We start from the raw sequence: 27358 nt of genomic DNA, 5'->3' as shown, positions 1-27358 counted from the left end.
ACAAGTCTGGTTTATCCTTGGGAGGAATTTCCAAACACCTGAAGGTACCACGTTCATCTGTACAAACAATAATACGCAAGTATAAACACCATGGGACCACGCAGCCATCATACCGCTCAGGAAGGAGACGCGTTCTGTCTCCTAGAGATGAATGTACTTTGGTGCGAAAAGTGCAAATCAATCCCAGAACAACAGCAAAGGACCTTGTGAAGATGCTGGAGGAAACGGGTACAAAAGTATCTATATCCACAGTAAAACGAGTCCTATATCGACATAAACTGAAAGGCTGCTCTGCGAGGAAGAAGCCACTACTCCAAAACCGCCATTAAAAAGCCAGACTACGGTTTGCAACTGAACATGGGGAGAAAGATCATAATTTTTGGAGAAATGTCCTCTGGTTTGATGAAACAAAAATTGAACTGTTTGGCCATAATGACCATAGTTATGTTTGGAGGAAAAAGGGGAGGCTTGCAAGTCGAAGAACACCATCCCAACCGTGAAGCACCGGGGAGGCAGCATGATGTTGTGGGGGTGCATTGCTGCAGGAGGGACTGGTGCACTTCACAAAATAAATGGCAAAATGAGGTAGGAAATTTATGTGGATATATTGAAGCAACATCTCAATACATCAGTCAGGAAGTTAAAGCTTGGTCGCAAATGGGTCTTTCAAATGGACAATGACCCCAAGCATACTTCCAAATTTTGGAAAAATGGCTTAAGGACAACAAGGTCAAGGTATTGGAGTGGTCATCACAAAGCCCTGACCTCAATCCTATAGAACATTTCTGGGCAGAACTAAAAGTGTGTGCGTGCAAGGAGGCCTACAAACCTGACTCAGTTACACCATCTCTGTTAGGAGGAATAGGCCAAAATGCACCCAACTTATTGTGGGAAGCTTGTGGAAGGCTACCCGACACACTTGACCCAAGTTAAACAATTTAAAGGTGATGCTACCAAATACTCATTGAGTGTATGTAAACTTCTGACCCACTGGGAATGTGATGAAATAAATAAAAGCTGAAATAAATCATTCTCCCTACTATTATTCTGATATTTCACATTCTTAAAATAAAGTGGTGATCCTAACTGACCTAAGACAGGGAATTTTTACTTGGATTGAATGTCAGGAATTGTGAAACTCAGTTTAAATGTATTTGGCTAAGGTGTATGTAAACTTCCGACCTCAACTGTATATTTTGGTCATGGCTCCCTAGTGGCGCAGCGGTCTAAGGCACTGCTTCTCAGTGCAAGAGGCTTTACTACAGTCCCTAGTTCGAATTCAGGCTGCATCCTACCATGATTGGGAGTGCCATAGGGCGGCTCACAATTGGCCCAGCGTCATCCGGGTTTGGTTGGGGTAGGCCTTCATTGTAAATAAGAATTTGTTCTTAACTGACTTGCCTAGTTAAATAAAGGTTACATTTAAAAAACAACTGGTGGCAACCGCAGCGTAATCAGGAGGTGAACAGTGGCTGGTGCTGAAAATATAGCTAACTTGTTATGCGAGTGTTGCACACCAACAGATGGAGATGGAGCCTAGACCTATATAAAATAACTTAACTGGCTGAGGAAGGCTATGAGGCTTAACAGCTTAATAGAAGTAGGATTTATTTTATTAGGCCTACTTACAATTGCAACTGGTCAAATATTTAGCATCCTACATTAAACAATAATAAAAAGAAAAAAGTCTGCACGTTCGAACTAAAACAATGTAACTAATAATTAAAAGCGCACAATTGTAAATCCCAAACTCTAAAAGTAATTGGAAAGGTAGATACAAATTATGTGTGACATTGTGGTTACAATAAAGAATGTAGCCCATCATGCAAATGTTTCCTATTAGCAGGACAATAGACTTTTTATAGCCCGGCCTACTGTTGTGAAAACCCCTCAACTTGCAATGTATTCAATGCTTTTTTATTTTATTTTATTTAACCTTTATTTAACCAGGTAGGCAAGTTGAGAACAAGTTCTCATTTACAATTGCGACCTGGCCAAGATAAAGCAAAGCAGTTCGACACATACAACAAACACAGAGTTACACATGGAGTAAAACAAACATACAGTCAATAATACAGTAGAAAATAAGTCTATATACAATGTGAGCAAATGAGGTGAGATAAGGGAGGTAAAGGCAAAAAAAGGCCATGGTGGCGAAGTAAATACAATATAGCAAGTAAAACACTAGAATGGTAGATTTGCAGTGGAAGAATGTGCAAAGTAGAAATAATGGGGTGCAAAGGAGCAAAAATAATAAATACAGTAGTGGAAGAGGTAGTTGTTTGGGCTAAATTATAGATGGGCTATGTACATGTGCAGTAATATGTGAGCTGTTCTGACAGCTGGTGCTTAAAGCTAGTGAGGGAGATAAGTGTTTCCAGTTTCAGAGATTTTTGTAGTTCGTTCTCAGTCATTGGCAGCAGAGAACTGGAAGGAGAGGCAGCCAAAGGAGGAATTGGTTTTGGGTGTGACCAGAGAGATATACATGCTGGAGCGAGTGCTACAGGTGGGTGCTGTTATGGTGACCAGCGAGCTAAGATAAGGGGACTTTACCGAGCAGGGCTTGTAGATGACTGGAGTCCTAGGGGGGTTTGGCACGAGTATGAACGATGGCAGCCACTGAAGCGCAGGTACAGTGTGTGTGGGTAGTATATATGAGCTTTGGGTGAAAAAACGGATGGACTGTGATAAACTGCATCCAATTATTGAGTAGGGTATAAGGAGGGCCTATTTTGTAAATGACATTGCCGAAGTCGAGGATCGGTAGGATGGTCAGTTTTACGAGGGTATGTTTGGCAGCATGAGTGAAGGATGCTTTGTTGCGAAATAGGAAGCCAATTCTAGATTTAACGTTGGGTTGGAGATGTTTGATGTGAGTCTGGAAGGAGAGTTTACAGTCTAACCAGACACCTAGGTATTTGTAGTTGTCCACATATTCTAAGTCAGAACCGTCCAGAATAGTGATGCTGGACGGGCGGCCAGGTGCAGGCAGCGATCGGTTGAAGAGCATGCATTTTGTTTTACTTGCATTTAAGAGCAGTTGGAGGCCACGGAAGGAGAGTTGTATGGCATTGAAGCTCGTCTGGAGGGTTGTTAACACAGTGTCCAAAGAAGGGCCAGAAGTATACAGAATGGTGTCATCTACGTAGAGGTGGATCAGAGAATCACCAGCAGCATGAGCGACATCATTGATGTATACAGAGAAGAGAGTCGGCCCAAGAACTGAACCCTGTGGCACCCCCATAGAGACTGCCAGAGGCCCAGACAACAGGCCCTCCGATTTGACACACTGAACTCTGTCTGAGAAGTAGTTGGTGAACCAGGCGAGGCAATAATTTGAGAAACCAAGGCTGTTGAGTCTGCCGATGAGGATGTGGTGATTGACAGAGTCGAAAGCCTTGGCCAGGTCAATGAATACGGCTGCACAGTATTGTTTCTTATCGATGGCGGTTAAGATATCGTTTAGGACCTTGAGCATGGCTGAGGTGCACCCATGACCAGCTCTGAAACCAGATTGCATAGCGGAGAAGGTGCGGTTGGATTCGAAATGGTCGGTAATCTGTTTGTTGACTTGGATTTCGAAGACCTTAGAAAGGCAGGGTAGGATAGATATAGGTCTGTAGCAGTTTGGGTCAAGAGTGTCCCCCCCCTTTGAAGAGGGGGATGACCGCAGCTGCTTTCCAATCTTTGGGAATCTCAGACGACACGAGAGGTTGAACAGGCTAGTAATGGGGGTTACAACAATTTCGGCAGAGTGTTTTAGAAAGAAAGGGTTCAGATTGTCTAGCCCGGCTGATTTGTAGGGGTCCAGATTTTGCAGCTCTTTCAGAACATCAGCTGACTGGATTTGGGAGAAGGAGAAATGGGGAAGGCTTGGGCGAGTTGCTGTGGGGGGTGCAGGGCTGTTGACCGGGGTAGGGGTAGCCAGGTGGAAAGCATGGCCAGCCGTAGAAAAATGCTTATTGAAATTCTCAATTATAGTGGATTTATCGGTGGTGACAGAGTTTCCTATCCTCAGTGCAGTGGGCAGCTGGGAAGGAGGTGCTCTTATTCTCCATGGACTTTACAGTGTCCCAGAACTTTTTTGAGTTTGTGTTGCAGGAAGCAAATTTCTGCTTGAAAAAGCTAGCCTTGGCTTTTCTAACTGCCTGTGTATATTGGTTTCTAACTTCCCTGAAAAYWWYKATATCACYGGGGCTGTTCYATGCTAATGCAGAACGCCARAGGATGTTTTTGTGTTGGTTAAGGGCAGTCAGGTCTGGAGAGAACCAAGGGCTATATCTGTTCCTGGTTCTAAATTTCTTGAATGGGGCATGCTTATTTAAGATGGCGAGGAAGGCATTAAAAAAACAAAAAAACAGGCATCCTCTACTGACGGGATGAGGTCAATATCCTTCCAGGATACCCGGGCCAGGTCGATTAGAAAGGCCTGCTCGCTGAAGTGTTTCAGGGAGCGTTTGACAGTGATGAGTGGAGGTAGTTTGACTGCTGACCCTTTACGGATGCAGGCAATGAGGCAGTGATCGCTGAGATCTTGGTTGAAAACAGCAAAGGTGTATTTAGAGGGCAAGTTGGTTAGGATGATATCTATGAGGGTGCCCGTGTTTTATGGCTTTGGGGTGGTACCTGGTAGGTTCATTGATAATTTGTGTGAGATTGAGGGCATCAAGTTTAGATTGTAGGATGGCTGGGGTGTTAAGCATGTCCCAGTTTAGGTCACCTAGCAGCACGAGCTCTGAAGATAGATGGGGGGCAATCTGTTCACATATGGTGTCCAGAGCACAACTGGGGGCAGAGGGTGGTCTATAGCAGGCGGCAACGGTGAGAGACTTGTTTTTAGAGAGGTGGATTTTTAAAAGTAGAAGTTTAAATTGTTTGGGTACAGACCTGGATAGTAGGACAGACCTCACAACTCTCAGAATTCATTGACCAATGGGATCCCTATCTCCTCCTTTCTTTAATATCTCTTAACCAAATTTTTTTTTTTTCATAACTAACCCATTTTTCTAGCTCATTTTTCTATCTGTGTCTTAACATTCTCCAAAGATTTGTATAACTAGCCCACTGTTCTATATGTGCCTTCTCTCCGCAATCTTCTCTTGTAACCTAGCGTTGACTGGCTTCCTGGGTGCGGGTCTGTGCTTTGCAATTGACAGCCCGTTAAATTTGGTAGGCACAGCCTTTCACGTTATGTAAGGAGATATGTACGAAATAAATTCTTACTCAAAAATACTTGTCAGAAAAATTCCAGAGATTTTAATGCAGTTAACTCCGTCATGTTTTTCTCTGATTGGTTGATCATTTTTTTTATAGAAGTGGGTGGAGGGGGACGGACCATAATTTTGCCACTTGTGGGCAACGTCGTTTCCTTCACAGCTGAGGGCAAGCTGTCATAAGTGGCCGACTCGCAAGCCCTGACAAAACGGTCTAAAACATGAAGATCTGGACCTCCGAACACATATTCAAGTGAGTAATTTATTAATAAGGATTTATAAAGTGCTTAATTTAAATACGCTTGATATTACGTTATCTTGCTAGCTTATTTAAGTTTGTAGCATGCTAGCGCTGGTTGTGGTAGCTAGGTTCCCAACCGGGCAACGTTAGCTCTTTGACTTTAGCCAGCTAGCGCTAGCCTGCTGCCATTACAAGTTGATGAGTGTTAGTTAGAGCAGCTAACGTTGTAGCTAGCTAGCTAACAAGCTATTTGGCTAGCCAACACATCAAACTCTGTCTATTGTTGTAGCTAGCTATTGTTGAAAGCCATTCGTAGAAGCAATCTATATCGAGAAAACAGCCAGCCATAATTATATTAACGTCACTAAACAGGATTTTTAACCTACCAAATAATACTAGCTAGTTAGCTAACGCTGCTAGTTAGCCACATTACACGTAACTAATTAACTATGTCAATGCATTCCAGTCGAAGTATCCAGCAGTGGTCGAACTTGTTAATTGTCAAAATGTCACGGGATTCGGGTGGTTGGCCTATACTTGTAAGGTCATGCGAATTCATTATGTTTTCGTAACCTGCAATAGAAAAAGTCACTTCCGGACGTAGCTGTATTGAAATGGCGTTAAAGGTGTTTCTCATTACATAACGGTCACTGAGGTATAATAAGAACGGCAACAGTCCAAGTCCAAGCCAACAAGCTAAAACATGGCAACAGTAAACATGTCGTAACACCTTGGGCCAATTGAGATAGTGTGACTAACACATTTAAGTTAATTATTTACTCCCACCTTGGGCCAATCGGTGTAATTTTGTTCACCCAAGTTTCCTCAATCGTCCCAGTGCTGTCTGAGAACGCGTGCATAACGGACGGATCCACTGTCGCTTCTCCGATTTCATCGTAGGGGGGCAGTTAAAGGCCACAACATTTCACATTGGCTGCCCCTGTTAAATGCAAAAAACAGGCATTCACTCTCTGAGACTCGAATAAAGTGCGTTCTATGCCAGCTAGCTAGCTACCTACTGTACTGGAGGCACAATGGTGGGATCATGTTTCTTATGTTCCAATAACCAGGGCTTAATACTCTGGGGAATTTATGCCTCTAACCAGGTTTCCATCCTACCATTTTATGCGAGTCAAGTACATGTCTTAAAAAAAATATATAAAAAAAAAAATACTGGACTGATTGGAACATTTTGTCTGTAAACTTTCCAAACGTTGACAAAATACAAAAAGATCCCACCTTGTCTACCGTATCTTTAAAATTAATTGTGAGAAATATTGATATAATATCGAAGAACTTGGAGTCACACGACAATGTGTGGTCCTCCCACAACGACTAGTCGGGAAAACATGCAGTTAAAATAAATTAGGAAGAACTTCACAGGTTTGAGAAAGTGCCAGATGTTGCGCTCAATTGATATTCCTTTCCAATAAATATTGTTGGTCTTATTCTGGTGACATGATCATCGATGCTTGGCTGCCTGTTTGACAAATACAAATAATCTTGCTCTTTTGTCCATTATAATCTCATAATAGAGTGCGGGTAGGCCAGCCTACATCTGCAACCTGTTGGCTAGAGTGCACCTGCTAATACCAACACTTGCTATATAACACCATTATTTTGTTGTGAGAACCATCAATAGAGTTGAAAATGCAAAGCCCATTTAACTTGTATTTTTTTATTTAGTACATGGGAATTTAACTGCAAAAAGTATGTGTATTTGCACTACGTCATCACACACAGCTTTTTATCTGCATCAAGTCAATTTGAATGAAACTCATCTCTGGTGGGAAAATGCACATTTTAGAATATTTGCATAAATCATGTCGCCAATTGGATGGAAACCTAGCATGCGATTGTAAACAAAGCTGCATTTGTACATTAAAAAGGATACATGGTCAAGGTCAAACCAAGTACATTTACTTCTATTACTGAACCCATAATGAATATTTCATAATACACGTCCCACAGTACAATGTCTAACTGGCTAAACCACTCCATGTTGAAGGAAGTTTCTGATTAATTCCACCAATGGAGTGGAGCAGACACCAGGCTTTGTGGAATTCAGCTCCAACTACATCGATTCGCCCAAGGTCAATACTTAAAAAAAAAAAAAAGTTAATTCTGAAACGTACGTATGTTTGTCCTCTGTAGTTCCGTATCGGTTTGATTGCTGAAATCCATACTTTTTAAATAAACATTAAACAAATACAACCATTGACGGTTTGCTCATTGCTGTTGCTCCCATTTGACTACTCAGCGCAAATGCACATGTCACTTGAATCTCAACAAGGAAACAGTCGATGGTTGAATTTGATTAATGTTTATTGATAAGTATGAATTGCAGCTAACAAAGGCACGCAACTACAGAGGACAAACATGGGTACAAGGTAAATGTTTCATAATATATTTTTAATATATAAGTATTGACCTTGGTTAATCACTAGTCAGAGCTGAATTCCCCAAAGCCTGGTCTCTGCTCCACTCAGTTGTTGGAGTTCATCAGAAACTTCCTTCACCGTGAAGTTTAGTCAGATAAATGTCGGGACAGGTTTTCAAATGAATTCATTTTGGCGCACGCCATGATGTCCACGTGATGATAGTATTACAGTCATATTGATTTCCTGTCTTGCCCCCCCCCCACAGCCACCCGTGGGAGACTGTGACCAAGGCAGCAATGCAGAAGTATCCCAACCCAATGAACCCTGGCGTGGTAGGGGTGGATGTGTTGAACAGACATGTGGACACACAGGGCCGGCTATACAGCAACAGACTGCTCAGCACAGAATGGGGACTGCCCTCCTTGGCCAAGACTGTAAGTCCTCAGCACACTGGATGCCTGTCTCCAGTATTGCCGCTGATATGATTATCCTGATAAGTGCATTGCAGGTCACCAGTCTCACTGCTGTAGATATTGATATACTTTTCTGCACACGCAACAATCCAAATCCATTGCGTTTATCAGAAGTTGAGTGTACTAATGTTGACAAATTCAATCGGAGCAGTTAGGTTTAAGTCAGTATGTATAGGCTTTCTGTTAGACTAGGCAAAATATTGAATGATGCTCATTCCAGTGAACTGGGGAAGTGGGTAATGCTCAGAACAGTTGGCTGTCTGTACAGCTCTGTGGTAGTTACATGATTGCGCACTGCCATGACCTCAGCTCTGCTAGACCTTCTACTGAAGGTTGTCTCAGCTAGACGTTTCAGACTGGTGTTGTGTAATCAAGACCGCATGAAGTTGTTGGGTAAATGTTTCTTAAACCTTAACTTGTGAATCAACAGATCTGAGGATGTTTTGTCATTGATGTCAAACATGTCACTGACAGTGACGTCATTGTTTTTTTGTTTTTTTATCCCAGCTCATTGGTATAACACGAACCAACACATACATCCAGGAACATTCGGTGGTGGACCCCAAGGAAAAGACTTTTGAGCTGCAATCTACAAATGTGAGTTCAAACCTATTGTCGGATGTATACTGAACAAAAATAAACACAACATGCAACAATTTCAAAGATTTTGCGGAGTTACAGTTCATATAAGGAAATCAGTCAATTGAAATTAAATGATTAGGCCCTTATCTATGGATTTCACATATGCATCTGTTGGTCACACATCTTAAAGGTAGTGACGTGGATCAGAAAACCAGTCCGTATCTGGTGTGACCCATTTACCTCATGCAGCGCAACACATCTCCTTTGAATAAAGTTGATTAGGCTGTTGATTGTGGCCAGTGTAATCTTGTCCCGCTCTTCAATGGTTGTGCCAAGTTGCTGGATATTGGCAGGAACAAGTTGCTGGATATTGGCAGGAACTTGAACACGCTGTTGTACATGTCGATCCAGAGCATCCCAAATATGCTCAATGAGTGACATGTCTGGTGAGTATGCAGGCCATGGAAGAACTGGGACATTTACAACTTCGAGGAATTGTGTACAGATCCTTGCGATATGGGGCTGTGCATTCAGGCTAAAACATGAGGCGGTGGATGAATGCAACGACAGTGGGCCTCAGGATCTCGTCACGGTATCTCTGTGCATTCAAATTGCCATCGATAAAAGGCAATTGTTTTCATGGCTTATGCCTGCCCATACCATAACCCCACCGCCACCATGGGGCACTCTATTCACAATGTTGATATCAGCAAACCACTCGGCCACATAACGCCATACACGCCGTCTGCCCGGTACAGTTGAAATCGGGATTCAAGAGGTGAGGAGCACACTTCTCCAGCATACCAGTGGCCATCGAAGGTGAGCATTTGCCCACTGAGGTCGGTTACGATGCCGAACTGCAGTCAGGTCAAGACCCTGGTGAGGACGACGATCACACAGATGAGATTCCTTGAGACGGTTTCTGACAGTTTGTGCTGAAATTCTTTGGTTGTGCCAACCCAGTTTCATCAGCTGTCCGGGTGACTGGTCTCAAGATGATCCCGCAGTTGAAGAAGCCGGATGTGGAGGTCCTGGGCTGACGTGGTTACACATGGTTTGCAGTTGAGGCTAGTTGGACGTACTGCCAAATTCTCTAAAATGACGTTGGAGGCGGCCTATGTTAGATAAATTAACATTAAATTGTCTGGCGATAGCTCTGGTGGACATTCCTGCAGCCAGCATGTCAATTGCACACCCCCTCAACTTAAAACGTCTGTGGCATTCTGTCCCCAGCACAAGGTGCACCTGTGTAATGATAATGCCGTTTAAACAGCTTCATGATATGCCACACCTGTCAGGTGGATGGATGATTTTGGCAAATGAGAAATACTAACAGGGATGTAAACAAATTTGCTCACCACATTTGAGAGAGAGAGTCTTTTTGTGCTTGTGGAACATTTCTGGGATCTTTTATTTCAGCACAGGAAAAATGGGACCAGCACTTTACCTGTTACAAATGTACACTGTTTGTTCAGTGTACATTTGTGGATAGTGTAGCTAACTCTATCTTTAGCCCTGTAAACTGACATTGATGCATTTTCCTCTGCTTTCAGATTTCATGTACTAACATAGTATCTGTGGACGAGAAGTTAACATACAGGCCGCATCCGCAGGATCCCGAAAAGTAAGATGTACACACACACCTTTTTTTTATGGGTTGATTTTAAAGGTTAAATACAGCAAAATGTATAAATGGGTTTGAGTTTCACAGCTAAACTTTTTCTTCTGTTTATCTTTATGTTTAGGACCATACTGACACAAGAGGCACTTATCTCTGTGAAAGGAATTAGTCTGAGCAGTTACCTGGAGGGGCTCATGGCCAAAACCATCTCGGCAAACGCAGGCAAAGTAAGTCCTCTCACTTTACACCTGCAGCCTGGATGGAATATTTGAATGGAAATAGTATGAGAAAACAATCTCATCCATGTATGGCCATGTTCAGCCCATAACTTCCCCATGTGTGTTTGGTATTTTGTTCAGGGACGAGAGGCGATGGAGTGGGTCATCAGGCGGTTAAACACAGAGATCGAGGAGCTGGCAGCAACGGCACAGGCCACAATCCGCATCCCCATGGCAGCCGCAGTCGCAGAGAAATGATCAGCCGCCATCTCAATGGAACTCAGACATTTCCCCTGAAAGGGAGACCTCCCCCTAATCTGCCAGCACAGCCACCTCCTGTATTGGCCCACTAATTTTCTGTCACAAGAAAGCATCCTTCCGTCAGCGGACTGCCCATACAAGCAGGGTACACACTGTTGGGTACACAGAGTGAAGCTGATGACGGCATGCTGCGTTCGTAACCAAATGGGAGGTGGGAATTTACCAGTTGTGAGGTCTTAAATACTAGTTGGATGCATTCACATGCTTTGAACTTGTTGAGAAAAGCCTATTGGCAAATGGCAAACAAGCTGCGTAAACAAGCTGCGTAAAGTACAGCTATCATGTTTGCAAACAAATTATAGTATTCAAAAACCATATTAATAGATTCATTTTTATAAATGTTGCATTTAATTGTCGTTATCAAGGTAATTTCCTTAGTAGGTGACGTCAGAAGTCTCCATGTGGGAACTCTGGATTGTTTCCCACTAGTAATTACCAGTCGGAGGGCCTTTCAGGTGGCTTTTTCCAAGTCGTATGTGGCATATTCCGACTTCCCACTTGGTTATGAACGCAGCAGTAAACAGGGTTGAACCGGGTTGCATTCGAGGCTCATGGGATTTCTGGTCTTCTAACATTTTGTATCACACCGTGCCTACAGGTCATCAGGTTTATTTATTCTCCTCCTGCCCTCTTATTGTTATTCTGCAGCGAGCTGGTATCCTCTGGCACTTGAAGTTTCAATTGAACATCATTCTATGTTGCCTATGCCAGCCATGCACTTACAACCATTAAATAGGCTAGCAGTCATTTTCAGGGAACAATTAACTTACTGAGAAGAGAAACTAATATTACGTTTGTGGGTCTGTTTTGTGTGGTGTTCTAAAGTTACTGTTATATATTCAGTAATGAACATGTGAATTTTAATTACTTTAACTCATTGTTATTGCACGTATTACCAAGTAACAAGAGTACCACCATTGTATTCGCTATGTTCAGAAGTGTGGATACGTTTGTTCAATTCTCCCAAATGGTTCTCAACAGTTACAACAGTATGTGATTTCCACAACCTTATGAATAGTGCCCCTGTAGTGTTGGGTGCACAGTCAGTGAACGTTAACGGTGGCCACTACGATGGGGTATGTTCAGGATCATTAGACAGGAGTGACTGTTGGTTTTTAACTCTGTGCAGTCTTGAACAACCCATCTGTAAAATGTCATCAAAGTATGAGTAAAACAAACAAATCACATTTGTGATCCTGAACCTACCAGGATTGTTTCTGCCCCCTCATTTGGTGTCATCTGACAGTATTTGTGTTTTATAAGCTCTTAGTGGTGTAACCTACTGCAGTGGTTCATCTCACCAGTCTCCTCCCGCCAGCAGTGACATTTGCTGTGTTCGGTAGTAATTACCCATTGTAAAGTCATGTTGGATGCATTCACATGCTTTGAGAAACGCAGATTGGCTATTGGCCAACAAGCTGCGTCAACCATAAACCAAAATCTGTCATATAAACAAATTGGTGTTAAAAAAAAACTGATTTTATGTTGCATTTAATGAAGAAAATGCTGTTATCGAGGGAATTTCCTTAGTAGGTGATGTCAGCATGTGGGAGAAGGTGCTCGAGGATGACAGTTCCCCACTAGTAATTACCAGTTGTGGGGGTTTTAAGTGGATTTTTTCCCAGTCGTATCTGGTAAATACCACCTTCCCACTTGGTTATGAATGCAGCATTATTACGCCATAGAATCAGTTCTACATATGCCTATTCAGATACACTCCCCTTTAACTTCCCAAACTCCCTTTTAAAAATGTGTTACTGTTGTCCCACTTGTGTCAGGGTTGCATTGATGTTGGATGAAGTCTGAGTGGCACTCCAGATATCAGTCACTTGTTTCAGGAATGAAGTGTCATGCGCGGAACATTTGAAAACAATGGCTATATATGAGTACACATTCCGAGAATGTCAAACAGAAGTACTTAATTAACACTGAAATGATCTCAATAAAATGTTATTGTTTCATGAACAGGTTGTCTTAGATGTGATCATGTGGGCATGTACTAAAAGTTTAAACTGTATTTATAGATAAAATGTTACTTTTTACTCTTACATGGCCATAGCTAAAGGCTGGAATTTCTTAGGCCCATCAGTGGTCTACTGACATGAATATTTTTTTATGGTCGTATACCCCCATACCATTCTGTTGTAGGGGTACGCCCACACCATTCCAACACAAAATCTTCTTTTAACATACTTTTAATTTTTTTTAAGGAATACTATTTCACTCATATTGTAGGTTAGGTCATATTTCATAGAAATCTGGAAACACTGGACAGGTACTTTAAACATAATTACACATTTCCCAGCCTACGGTCTATGAAACTACTATCAAATATAGAATAATGGTTTAAAATGTACACTAATAGATATTAAGACCGATACAGACCTGCTGGACCTTCAGCATAGGGTTAACCATGTAATGCATGGTGGGTAAAGCAATGCCCTCCAGTTTGGCTGCCACAAACGAACGCCTGTGGTTCAGGGTAACTATTTCAACAGACCAGTCATTAGGCCTAGGCTTACACAATGGTTTTGTAGGGTAAAGTAATTTCATGATGACGTGATTTGACGATGTACAGTATATATGTTCAATATGAACATGAATAGGCCTACTATAGTGGACTAGGGTTGTGCTTTAATTTCTGCATACATTACAGAACTTCCCACTCAGTCTAGATAACACTGACATCTTCACAACATTTTCCAGGTCTGCAAAAGAGTGATGTCAACATTTAGCATCTCTTTATTTATCCATGCAGGGCCGGTTTCCCAGATACAGATTAAGCCTAGTCCTGGACTAACAACCATTGACTGTATGTAACAGTGTAGCTTCCGTCCTTCTCCTCGCCCCTACCTGGGCTCGAACCAGGGACCCTCTGCACACGTCGACAACAGTCACCCTCAATCACAAGAACTGTTCGTCGGTAGCTTCATGAAATAGATTTCCATGGCCGAGCAGCTGGACAGAAGCCTAAGATCACAATGCGCAATGCCAAGCGTCGGCTGGAGTGGTGGAAAGCCATTGGATTCTGGAGCAGTGGAAACGCGTTCTCTGGAGTGATGAATCACGCTTCACTATCTGGCAGTCCGACGGACAAATCTGGGTTTGCGGATGCCAGGAGAACGCTAGCTGCCCCAATGCATAGTGCCAACTGGAAAGTTTGGTGGAGGAGTAATAATGGTCTGGGACTGTTTTTCGTGGTTTGGGCTAGGCCCCTTAGTTCCAGTGAAGGGAAATCTTAACATTACAGCATAAAATGACATTCTAGACAATTCGGTGCTTCCAACAATGTGGCGACAGTTTGGGGAAGGCCCTTTCCTGTTTCAGCATGACAATGCACCCCGTGCACAAAGCTAGATACATACAGAAATGGTTTGTCGAGATCGGTGTGGAAGAACTTGACTGGGCTGCACAGAGCCCTGACCTCAACCCCATCGAACACCTTTGGGATGAATTGGAACGCCGACTTCAAACCAAGCCTAATTGCCCAACATCAGTGCCGGACCTCACTAATTCTCTTTTGACTGAATGGAAGCAAATCCCCGCAGCAATGTTCCAACATTTGGTGGAAAGCCTTCCCAAGAAAGTGTTATAGCAGCAAAGGTGGACCAACTACATATTAATGACCATGATTTTGGAATGAGAATGAAATGTTTGACGAGCAGGTGTTCACATATTTTTGGTCATGTAGTGTATGTCCTTGAACCGATTACTTTAAAATCACACACATACAAAGTTATAAGGACAATTTAGTTGCTAATGGCAGCCTGCAGTACTTTGGTCGGCCTTCAACTTGAGATACTCCTTGAGAGGGGGCAGCACTGAGCTAGCATGCAACATCACTTCCTAGAGTCGCTCAAACTGCGCATGCAATGTTTCCAAAAAACTCCTCCATGTAGCAAGATGGCGACACGCTGAAATGACATTTCCTAATCATCAAACGCGCCACTGAGCATTTTCATAGAAAACAACAGGGTGATGTCACCGATGGCTTCGTCCATATCCAATAGGCATCTAAGTGTTGTTGGATGGATGTTTGGAAAGTCACTGTCATATTTGAAAACACTTTATTTCAGAAGCAGCAGGTTTAGCTATTTAGATAGGCCTAATGTTTCATGTTGTTTGGACTGTTGTTTATAAGACAGTCGCTAAAATGAAACTTGGCTGTTATTGTTGCAAATACTATTATTTCGGATGTAGCAGTCAGGATAACTAGCATGCTAACTGGCTAGATACAGTAACTCTGTGTTATGGTTAGTGTAACTACCTACTTAGTATCTATCTTCAAATTATTTTCGAGTGTATTGCAGTTAATTGGTGACAATGACATTAACATGTATTTAGCATGACATTCATGCAAGATTTATAATATATTTACAACCCATAAGTAATGTGAAATGCACTCATAACTTATGACATAAGCTTCATTTGGGCTAAGCTTCATTTGGGCTTGATAGCCAGCTAGCTAAGCTAATTGCAGGCTAACGAGGCAGAGCATTGCATAATGGGTGAAGAAATGCACCCTGGGAATCGTAATATGCTGTAGACAAGGGCAATAAAGAAGCTTCAAAATAACAAAAACAAGGAATTGTGCAGTATGACTAACAAAAACCATAAAACATCAAAATGTATCAAATCTTACGGTACTGGATATATACTAAAAGCATAATAACTGATTATAAAGTGTCAGAATGATCCTTTAAATAGAACCATGAGGAAGCCTGCAGGAAATGTAATGCTGAACAACTGAAATTTCCACAGAAGAATATTGTTTCTTAATGTTTTTGGAACAATTTCAGAACATGACTCTAAATAGAACCACGTTATGCTGAAGTACTGAAATTCCCACAGAAGAATGTTGTTACTTAACCTTCTCTGAACTATTTTAGAGCATTCCTAATGTCAAACCAGTTCTAGAACGTTCTTAGAGCATTGCCAAAATTTTTATGAAATGTAACCATGTTTGAACTTTTAGGAAACATTCTGTTAAAGTAATGAAATGCCAAGAAAATAATGTATTTTTGTTAAGTTCCTTAAATGTGCTGAAAATGTTTCAAAGCCAAACAACTATCCTGCACCATTCCCAGAAAGTTGTGGGAAGGTTGTATGCAAAAATAATCATTGGACAACCACATTCTCACCAAGCTCTAAGAAACATATGGTTCTCCGAACGTTATGTGCCAGCTGGGTTGTCCCTCTGAAATAGCACTGCTTTCCTATAATGCCATGAACATATTTTAGTTACAATAAAACTATATTCAGCAGATCGCAAATAAAAAATTATTTTGTTATCAGTGCTTTGCATAAGAGATATGCTGTATACAGGGCATTCAGAAAGTATGCATACCCCTTGACTTATTTCACATTTTGTTGTGTTACAGCCTGAATTAAATAAATAAAATTACATTTAGAAAAAGCCCACCCATCTACACACGATATCCCATAATGACAAAGTGAAAACATGTTTTTTTTAATTTTAGCAAATGTATTGAAAATATCTCATTTACATAAGAGTCAATACTTTATAGAAGCAACTTTGGCAGCAATTACAGCTGTGAGTCTTTCTGGGTAAGTCTCAAAGCTTTCCACATCTGGAGAAGAATGTAATTGCTTTGCCCCGTTTTTTACAGTATTACTTTTGTGTCTTGTTGCAAACAGGATGCATGTTTTGGAATATTTTTATTCTGTACAGGCTTCCTTCTTTATAGTATTGTGGAGTAATTATAATTTTGTTGATCCATCCTCAGTTTGAAGTCAACATTGGCCCTAATGGTGAAATCCCTGAGCGGTATCCTTCCTCTCCGGCAACTGAGTTAGGAAGACACCTTTATCGTTGTTGTGACTGGGTGTATTAATACACCATCCAATGTGTAATTAATAACTTCACCATGCTCAAAGGGATATGCAATGTTTTATTTTTTACCGATCTTGCAATAGGTGCCCTTCTTTGCGAGGCATTGGAAAACCTCCCTGGTCTTTGTGGTTGAATCTGTGTTTGAAATTCACTGCTCGACTGAGGGACCTTACAGATAATTGCATGTGTGGGATACAGAGATGAGGTAGTCATTCAAAAATCATGTTAAACACTATTATTGCACACAGAGTGAGTCCATGCAACTTATTATGTGACTTGTTAAGCACATGTTTACTCCTGAATTTATTGTGGCATGTCTCAACAAAAGGGTTGAATACTTATTGACTCAAGACATTTAAACTTTAAATGTTTTATTAATTTGTAAAAAAAATAGTTGAAAAACATAATTCCACTTTGACATTATGGGGTATTGTGTGTAAGCCAGTGCCCAAAAAACGATTTATTCCATGTTAAATTCAGGCTGTAACACAATAAAATGTGGCAAAAGTCAAGTTGTGTGAATACTTTTTGAAGGCATGTCAAATGCAATGAAGAATTTACCTAAGTTGATCCCTAGCTCTAGTCTAGATGGTTGTAGTTCTGATTTGGCACTCAATTTGCGATCAAATCATGTGATATTTATACAATGAACACCTTCCTTATATTGAGTTGCACACCTTTTTGCACACAGAACAGCCTCGATTCGTCAGGGCATGGACTCTACAAGGTGTTGAAAGTGTTCCACAGGGATGTTGGCCCATGTTGACTCCAATGCTTCCCACACTTGTGTTAAGTTGGCTGGATGTCCTTTGGGGGGTATACCATTCATGATACACACGGGAAACATTTGAGCATGAATAACCCATCAGCGGTGCAGTTCTTGACACACTAATACCTGGCACCTACTACCATACCCCGTTCAAAGGCATTTAAATATTTTGTTTTGCCCATTCACCCTCTCCCACAATTCATGTTTCCATTGTCTCAAGGCTTAAAAATCCCTGTTTAACCTGTCTAATCCCCTTCATCTACACTGATTGAAGTGGATTTAACAGGTGACATCAATAAGGGATCATAGCTTCCTTTTTCATTGTAAAGTGACTGTTGAACTGTTGAACACCTATCCCCTTTGGTGAGTGGTCAGGTACAGTGAGGCTGAAAGAAAATGTTGCAGTTCTAAAGCTAAATTCCTGCAAATCTACACATTTTGCTATCATATGCTATCTGGGGGCATGTCTTTTAATTTTTGTATTTTTAAAATGTATGCTGATGACTCCTTGGGGTCCACTGAGGTCCCCAAAGTATCCAATGCTGGCCCCTAGTTATAAGAGCATCAGAACTTTCACAAGCATCATGTGGGACACATATCAGAACATCCTCATTCTGAGTAGAATTGTTACTATTGTAACTTGCAAATCAGGAAATGAAAGATGTGGTGCTTTTTACTGTGCAGAATAATGTCATTTCAAATCATATTTGTTATGCTTAATATATGGGCTCCCGAGTGGCGCAGCGGTTTAAGGCCCTGCATCTCAGTGCTTTAGGCGTCACTACAGACCCTAGTTCGATTCTAGGCTATATCACAACCGGCCGTGATTGGGAGTCCCATAGGGCGGCGCACAATTGGCCCAGCGTCGTCCGGGTTAGGATTTGACCGGGGTAGCCCTTCATTGTAAATAAGAATTTGTGAGACTTGCCTAGTTAAAAAAAGGTTAAATAAAATATATTGTGTGTTACGGCTACAAAATTATTCAAGTAAATTTTGAAAATTTGAATGCATGTTGAGTCTAAGCATACAGGCAGACAATGCACATGTGCATGTGAGGTGAGTGAGCCTATGATAATTAGCAGAATCCTCCTCCACACAACATACTGCCTTCCTAATCCACAGACTCTGCTTCCATTTGACCGTTTTACAGAAAGCCCTCAAAACTGTCTATATTCATCCATAAAAACATAGATTTTATTCACCCATATATTATTTTTTCGCACAAACATGAGCGTGCACAAATTATAGACATATAATGAATCCAAAGATATGAGCATAACGCATCAAATATTCGATTAATTTCTCTACTAATTCAACACATACTCTTTTCTTACACGTCATGATTAATTCAATGAAAGCACAATTCACGTTCAACAGATAGGTAGACTACAGAAGACAGATGGTTTCATATAAACATTTAGAGCCACTGGTTTGCACTGCAATAATTCACTTCATCCATAATGACACTTGAAACACCAAAAACCAAGTACAGTTGAAAACTAATCGAAATGTTTTGATTAACCAACTACATTTATCATATAGCCCCATCCCACGTGGGTGCTCCGAGCGTATTTTATCTTTAAGTCGACAGAATCTGGTATGAGCTTGTTATCTAATTCTTTAGCAGCTAGAAACCGATAATAAAACGCTAATAAACTCATTGTCAATGCAGATATCAACACATCCACACACAAGTGAGGCCTATGCACAGCTCATTTTCACATGGGTTGTGCTAACCTTGCCTGATCAAACCTTGCATGATATTCACTGCTTCAGAGATGATCCATTCTCCAAGGACACTGCATTACCCCCTTCCTAGTTAACACAACATTTCAGTACAATACTCTACACTATGATTATAAAGTTTATTATTGCACATTGTCGTCAAGAAGGCAAAACAAAAAAAACGAAGTAAAACAATTACACAGTATCCCTTATGCGCTGTCAATCAGTCTGTCATTACGCGCCTATGATTGACCAAATTTAAGGTATGGGCTACAGAGGTAGAACGTTCTTATTCTTCGACTCCATATTTGAATGCCTCAATGAGCCCTTCTACTGAGTGAATACCACCAGAAATGCTGCATATGCCCCCTATGACAAATATGGCGACGTCAAAGAACACGTGGTGCCATAAAAGTTTCCTCCACATCAGCTTTAAATGAAAGAGAGCTGGGAGAAGGAAGCACAACCCGGCGCCGGTAAGACTCCCGGTGAGGCCCATGAGGAGTGCGAAGTGAGGTACAAAGATGGCCATGATCAACGTGAACACCACCAGGAGGCACCGGAGGCCCAGTCCCCAGGATTTAATACTTCCTCCCGGCCCATAACAGTCAGGGAATATGGCGCGCCCTCCATCCTGGAAAAAAGACTTCTCCAAGACCTCTACAGCAGCGAAGAATGGCAGCGGATATGACAGCAAGGCCTTAGCCACAAGGAATAGGTTGACCACTGCTCTGATGGTGGACGGCAGGTTGTCCGTGATGACCTCTTTGGTGGCATCTGCCCAAGTCAAGTATGCCACCAGAGCGAACAGGCCCTTCAGGACGCAGGCTCCAATGTGGGTCCAGTCCATCATGCATTGGAACTCGCTTGGCCTCTGCATGTTCCCCTCCAGCGAGGGCAGGAAGATCTGGGACGTGTAGCTGAAGACGATGATGCCAATGGAGATGGGGAACTTCTTGACATCAATATAGAATTTGACTTTGTCCCAGGCCCAATCCCGGGCTCTGGAGAGGCAGTAGGCTATTACCAGGATGTTGATGACGAAGTGCGCGATAGTGCAAAGCAAGCTGAACTTGGACACAGCCTTGAGGCTCTTGAGGAACGCGCAAGGCAAGAGGGCGGCCGTGGCGACTACAGACCAGGCCTTCTGCGAGACCGGCAGGTTGGGGAAACTGTTGACCATCAGGTTGCCACTGACCACCACGTACAGGATACAGGTCATGACCAACTCAATGATCTGAGCAACGTTAACAATATGCCCGCCCAGAGACGGGAACCGTGGCTGGCAGCACGCGTTGGCGATGTCCACGTAGGAGTCCCTCACGCGCACCAGAATCCCATCCTCGTTCTCTTCATACAGACACGCAATAAGAATCTTTCCGGTGTAACAACATACAACAGCCGCAAATATGATTAGAAAGAGTCCGAGGTATCCTCCGTGAAGAATGGCGTAGGGTAACCCAAGGACGAACATCCCCTGCGGATACACAAGCACAGTTGAGTCGTAATGGTCACGGTCTTATCGAAGTGACAGGCTCCCCGCCCCACATATACAAGAAATGAATGACATTCAAAGTTGCATAATTATAACAAACATCATTTATTTGCATAATCATATGGCTACATGTGTGGAAACCTACATTTAACGATTTGAGTTGAGAGAAAAAAGTATATATCTGTCAGGCCACTAAGCGTGCAGGCTCAGAATTGGAATTTGATTTGAAACGATGCTTATTTTTTGTTGATTTAATTTAAAATGTAATAACTAAGATATTTCCTCACCAAGACTGGATTTATTTTACATAATCCACTGTGAAATGTTATCAAGAATAATGAAATGGTCCTTATTGTGCCTGAGGCTAATCCAAATAATTGTATTCATTCCAGATGGAGTTGGGTCTGTTTTTTACTGATAGGAAATAGGCTATCTAGAATAGATCCCTATTTTCCTTTAAAATCTCAAAATGCTTCGTATTTAATTGACATCCTCGTCTGATGAAATGAAGGCAACTGCCATTGTTTATGTTTAATATATATATATATTTAGGAATCACTTGTTTTAAATGAGGGATTTTGAAATAAGAAGCCATAAAATAGGCCAATTCATTTATCTGGAAGAAATAAATGAAAGTCTATTTTTACATGTGAATGTGAAAAATTATAGTCGTTTTAAAGGTCTGTTTCGGTTTTTTGTAGAATGGAAATTGGGGTCTTCCGAATGATATAGCGTAATGCATTGTGCTCTGAAATGATATGTATGGCGTATATTCCAAGGCGATTGTTGACAAAAGGCCTACATTGACATAGTGACAATATGTTCATGTCATTCTTCAAATCATTTCTACCTGAATGGCATTGGTGACGTTCCACCCCGCTTCCCAAGACGTAATTTTGGGTTTGACCTCTGATGCCAACTCGTTACACGCCCCAGTGTTCTTGATGGAGGAGGATGCTGGGCCGGTGCCATCTCTCTGGTAGTGGCTGTCTCCCTCCGTCAACTCGTCTCCTCCGTCCATCTCTCCCCCTTCCTCGTCGCCCTGCATGATGTCCATCTGCATCCCCTGCCTGTAATCATAGTCCAAGTCATCACAGTCCACGAACCCCAGACCCTCTTCATCTGTAGCGGCCTGGAAGCCCAATCTGGCGAACACTCCGCTGACCTTGGCCTGCGATTTATTGGACACTGTGTTGGCTGCATTGGTCAGCTTGTTGCCGATCTTGTGTCGAATTAAGTGAGCCATTGTTGTGAGATAAAATGTGAATCTTCAGATATCAATTGGATCAAATTTGAAAAGTGTTGAAGAAATACATGCAGTGTGGTTATGAGCTATTTTGGCTGCTGCTGTGAGAGAAAGATAATCATGCCTGTTGCCAAGACGTATCGACGTTGTTCTTAACGGCTGCCCAACCGTTACATCCACACAGGCTGTCGTTTAAAATCCCGTCTGTTGGTCTTGATTATCCATGTCACTCTCAAATCCCTCCTGTCACTTTCTTGGCGTCAGAAGAAACGAAGTAAATCAATTCCTCCTAATTCAAATTGATCATGTTGCTTAATGTGATCGAATGTCCCTGTTTGTGACCTCTCCATGCAGTTGTCGGTGTGGGTCTTGATGTTGCGCTCAGTATTGCTATAGCCGTGACAAGTGCAAACCACAAGCGGTAGAATTTTAGAGGGGGACTAGGCACGTGTCCTCATAGACTGCCAATGCAATGACTTGCTCAGCATGCACAAACCCCTCATGGTTCTGAAGCGGTGTGTGTGCATGTGAGAGAGTGAATGAGTGAATGAGTGAGAGAGAGAGAGAGAGAGAGAGAGAGAGAGAGAGAGAGAGGGAGAGAGAGAGAGAGAGAGAGAGAGAGAGAGAGAGAGAGAGAGAGAGAGAGAGAGAGAGAGAGAGATGAGAGATGAGTGAGTGAGTGAGGGGGAGAGAGAGAGAGATTACTTTGAGATTTTGGAAGGAGAAAAGGGTGTTTGTTACCAGAGGCATGAATGCTAGCTCTTACGCTTCATTTATACCAAATATTTTACTTATTCGATTAGCTATTTTGCATATTTGATTAGGCTTATTATTTTTTTTATTAATCATTCCCCCCCCCTCCCCCTTCCCCCCCAATTTGATTCATAATTTGTTCCAATATTTTTCGTTATGATTGTATTGATCCGGCAGAGGTAATATACGTTTCATATAAGTCTAGTTTATAATACATACTGTCTTAGTCTTTTTATTCCTAATGCAAAAACAAATATCAGAGGTGTGAAATCACTTTAATGTTTATGGAGTAAATATAAAATATTTAAATATCAAGGCCTCGTATATTCGTTAGATTATTTATTTTTGTGTTTTAGTTTATTCGCTATACGAATTTGGATCCAAAGTTGTGTTTCATGCCCCTTTGACCCAAGTAGCCAATGCACTTACAAAATATATATTTAATGTAGCCTAATTTTTATCAAAACAAAACTTGTTTTTAATATGGTCTCTTATTTGTTGTCCGAGCATTTTAATTGATAATAGGCTACTTACTACCTGCTACACCTGCGTAGCCTATGTACAGTTTTGTTCATGGAGTCAGATACTTAAAATGTAACAAATTCCATGTTTTTTCAGCTGCTAAATTAGAGAGAATGACCCGCGTGCATCGGAAAATTCAACTCGTTTCCGCATTGCAGAACATTGGACAGGCCTTGCTAGTACCATTCTTTTTAGGTAACGTTTCACTGACTCCTTCGGTGTCATATGCCAAAGAGTAGGCTACAAGGAGTGGAATGTCAGCTAAAAAGACTGGTAGGCCTACCCAGACTAGCGCTTTACATTTGCGCATGTTTGCTATAAACTATCTGTAATAGCCTAGTACATTTTAAATGACCCTGTAGTCTTACGTTATATTTCCAATGTAGACTACTCAGAATGACTAAATTCCTCATGGTTAGGTGGCCTGGAAACCAAATGGCTAATATATTATGTCGGGTGTCTTGAATACGCATGGCATTTTAGTTGGATTCAACACTCATGTCATGTGCGTATGCTTTGCTTTGTAACTCCCAAATTACGAAATGACATGAAAATGCAGAAACATCTAAGAAAATTAAGAAGAATGGGCTAAACCTCTGAAGCATTTGATGCCTCCAACAGTAATCCCTCAGATGATAAGAGGCACCTCATATTTTTCCCTCGTAATCGGTTCCGACGTGTCACAACGCATTGCAGTATTACTGTCGTCAGGTTTTGGTGCCTGCGTTTGCAAAATGTGCTCTAGCACAGGGTTGAAGAAGAGGACTTCAAAGCATTTCTAATATTTCCTTCTGCTGGAATATATTATGAAAATGAAGGAAAGACGGAACTGTCATTTTTGGTCGTGTTGAATTGTGCATTGGTAAAAGACAAAAAGAGACAACAACGTGAAAGACAATGAAAGCTCTAAATTTAGCATCAACCCAGAGGACAGAGAAAGTTCCACATATTTTCATGCTTGGCATAGGCTGCTTTGCCATGCTGCCATTTGTGTTCAGGCATGCACAGTGTGTGTGTGTGTGTGTGTGTGTGTGTGTGTGTGTGTGCATGTGGCTCAACCATCCTTGTGAGATAGGGCTAATCTCTATCTGTGTGTGGAGGCAGACGGTGGTGTGTGTGTGTGTGTGTGTGTGTGTGTGGTGGTGTTGTGTATGTGTGTGTGTGGTGTGTGTGTGTGTGTGTGTGTAGTGGAGGATAGTGAGGAAAGATATTCCCGGAGAGTCCTTGGGGCATCTCAGTGACTAAGCTCCCTCCCCCATCATGTGCAAACCCTGGGCTAATACTGGACAGAGGATAGGCTGCAAATGTTCAGCACACACACACACACACACACACACACCACCAACTGGATTCACATTAACAGCAACTGCACCTTCATAATGGAAAACGGGTTTGAATTCAGTGAAATGTGCAAACAAATCTGGACACAAAAACATTTTGTTCTGTATTTGCATATTTGGAACTTCAGAAGAAATTGATCTTCAGACATATTATTACTGAGATGGCATCAAATTGGTTGTTGTGATGACCAATTTAGCTTCGGGTTACAGAGGCGAGGATTAATTCAGCAAAGATGAGAGAGGGATGTCTGAAGGGGGAAAGATACTGTAGGCATATAGCCTGCTAACAGCCAACTGGGGGCAAAAGTCTCAGATAGTTGCCATGGCCACAATAATTGGGTGGCAAGACTCAAAAGGAACTCAGGTTGTCTGTCTGTAAATCCCACTGGATGAAGAGGGTAGCAACTCGAACCAATCTAGAGCCCTAACAACAGGGAGGGAGGGATCTAAGGAAAAAATATAGTGTCCTGGATTGAGAAAAAAACTGAGCATTTTTGTTTAGAATTGAAAACTGCAATCTGCTGCTTATACAAAATGGTTGACAATGACATGCAATTCACATAGGAATAAATAAACACACAGACACACACACATAGAATTTTAAATTCTTTACTTGGATCCACTGTGAAACATGAACACGATTTACACGTATACACACAGACTCTACACAGCCAGGGATGCATGCAAAGTGACATGTGCATAAACACATTAATCACTCTATGGCCTAAAAATATCTGTTATGCTTACAGGGCTTCAGACTGAGAAGAGAGGTAGTGACAGTCTCTGTGTGTGCGGGGGAGCGGGGATGGAGGAGTGTTTAGGTTTGCTGCTGTGGCTCTGATATCAGAGGCAGCAGTTGGAATCTCCATGCAAGCCTCACCCTATTATGTAAACTGTGTTCCCTTCCACCTCATTCATTCATGTCACAGATAGTTGGAGGTTTTCTCGTTTTATTTGACCAGTCCTGCGTGCACAAAGATTCAAAATGACATTTCACCATTTCATCTCATGATCTGAGCAAAAAGAGTTGCAGCAGAAAACAAGACTTTTAGCTATTGCTGCTATAGCTATTCTACTACCACAACTATATTATAATAGTGGTAATATTATTAACATTGTAGTAACATGACAATAACCCAATAAATGTCATTAATGAGTCTTGCTGGAACACTTGAATATGACAGCCGATGACAAGCTAATTAGGATCTCTCTACCCTGTGCTGCCACTGAAAACGAGTCTTCTGCTCCGACAAAATGGAGGAGCTGCATCATGGCAGTCCCAAAGCGGATGTAGCATATTAATTCCTCTGCTGTTCATCACAGTATGACATGCACAACAAGCAAGAGCTCGCCGTGTTAGGGACAGCGGTACAATGTCACGTCTTGCCTTCTGGGAGCCTGTGTGGGAGATGACCTAGATCTGCTCAGTAGCATCAGAGGATACTGCCTGTCTTAGAGCTTTGTGCCTGAGCAGTGAACTGTGCCTCTGATTCAGTGGCACAACATCAAGCTACAGCCTTCCCTCCTCCCAAATCTGTGGTATCCCACCAATCAAGTCCCTGCACTGAAATAAATATAAAATGTATCCACCATTTGTTTGATTACACAGAGAATATGCCTTTTGTCTCTAAATTAAATGATATTAGGGCGCATGCATGATCTGATAGGGAAGACCCTTCAGCATAATTCTGTGGTTTTAGAACAAAGGTGGCATGAAAAATGCATAGGTGAATGTGAAGTACTCCTCTTATTGACTAGCTCATGGTACGGTATTGCTGAAAGGATGCAGCATAGTATATGGGCTGATGCTGATTCAGAAGGGTAGAACGATAGAGGATCTTCATGTGACCCCTTACCATTGGAGTGATAGGGGCCAGAGCCTTTGGTGGTGGAGTGTCTACTTTCAGTGCCAAGGGTGCCCTATATCACCAGCTGAGGCTCCACTTTGTCTAGTCAATTGACAGTAATACTGCCAGTGCCAGACCAGACTAAATCAAGGCCTTTTCAGAAATGGGGTTGATAGGGATAGCATATCATATCAACCTAAGAATAGATTTATAGGAGGAGCTCAAGTCTACTTGGACTTAATTCTGAATGTCCAAAAGACAAATTCATGCTTTGTTTGATGTTTATTCATTCAGACACTCTAATGCAGCAGACCAGCTTTCATTGCCCCCTCTGGTGGTAGACACTCATTCACGGAGTCCTTACTGCAGAAGGCCTACTGTAAAAATGAAATGTTATGGGTCATACAGTAGACTATCACCAATGATTTGTAAACACTAGATGACTGGTAGGAAGCACTGTGTTGAACCCTGCCTCCATCTTGGCACTCCCCCAAGTTTGTTTTATTCACTGCCTTAAAACACTCTTCCAATCCGGATGTCCTAGCCATGTCTGAATCTTGGTTTAGGAGGACCACCAAAACCCCAGATATTTCCATCCCTAACTATAACATTTTCTGACAAGATAGAACTGCCAAAGGGGGCGGAGTGGCAATCTACTGCAGAGATAGCCTGCAGAGTTCTGTCATACTATCCGGGTCTGTGCCCAAACAATTCGAGCTTCTACTTCTAAAAATCTACCTTTCCAGAAACAAGTCGC

The 27358-nt window shown here is 41.9% G+C and overlaps 2 protein-coding genes across 2 annotated transcripts; one reads left to right on the top strand and one right to left on the bottom strand.

The window, feature by feature from the left end:
* Positions 1-5350: 5350 nt before the first annotated feature.
* LOC111966253 (PRELI domain containing protein 3B) lies at positions 5351-11674 on the top strand. The gene is made up of 6 exons (XM_023990742.2): positions 5351-5466; positions 8101-8269; positions 8816-8905; positions 10444-10514; positions 10636-10738; positions 10871-11674. The coding sequence occupies exons 1-6, from the start codon at positions 5435-5437 to the stop codon at positions 10985-10987; spliced, it is 582 nt and encodes a 193-aa protein (XP_023846510.1). The 5' UTR covers positions 5351-5434; the 3' UTR covers positions 10988-11674.
* Positions 11675-17258: 5584 nt separating this feature from the next.
* Positions 17259-22636, bottom strand: LOC111966252 (vesicular inhibitory amino acid transporter-like). Its single transcript, XM_023990741.2, has 2 exons — positions 21744-22636; positions 17259-20875 (listed from the first exon to the last, which is right to left on the bottom strand). Exons 1-2 carry the CDS (start codon positions 22137-22139, stop codon positions 19688-19690), a joined length of 1584 nt encoding a protein of 527 aa, XP_023846509.1. The 5' UTR covers positions 22140-22636; the 3' UTR covers positions 17259-19687.
* Positions 22637-27358: the final 4722 nt, after the last annotated feature.

The sequence above is a fragment of the Salvelinus sp. IW2-2015 genome, linkage group LG7, assembly GCF_002910315.2.
Source record: "Salvelinus sp. IW2-2015 linkage group LG7, ASM291031v2, whole genome shotgun sequence".
Lineage (NCBI taxonomy): Eukaryota > Metazoa > Chordata > Actinopteri > Salmoniformes > Salmonidae > Salvelinus > Salvelinus sp. IW2-2015.
The sequence above is the reverse complement of the archived record's forward strand: the minus strand, read 5'-3'. Positions and strand labels throughout refer to the sequence as shown.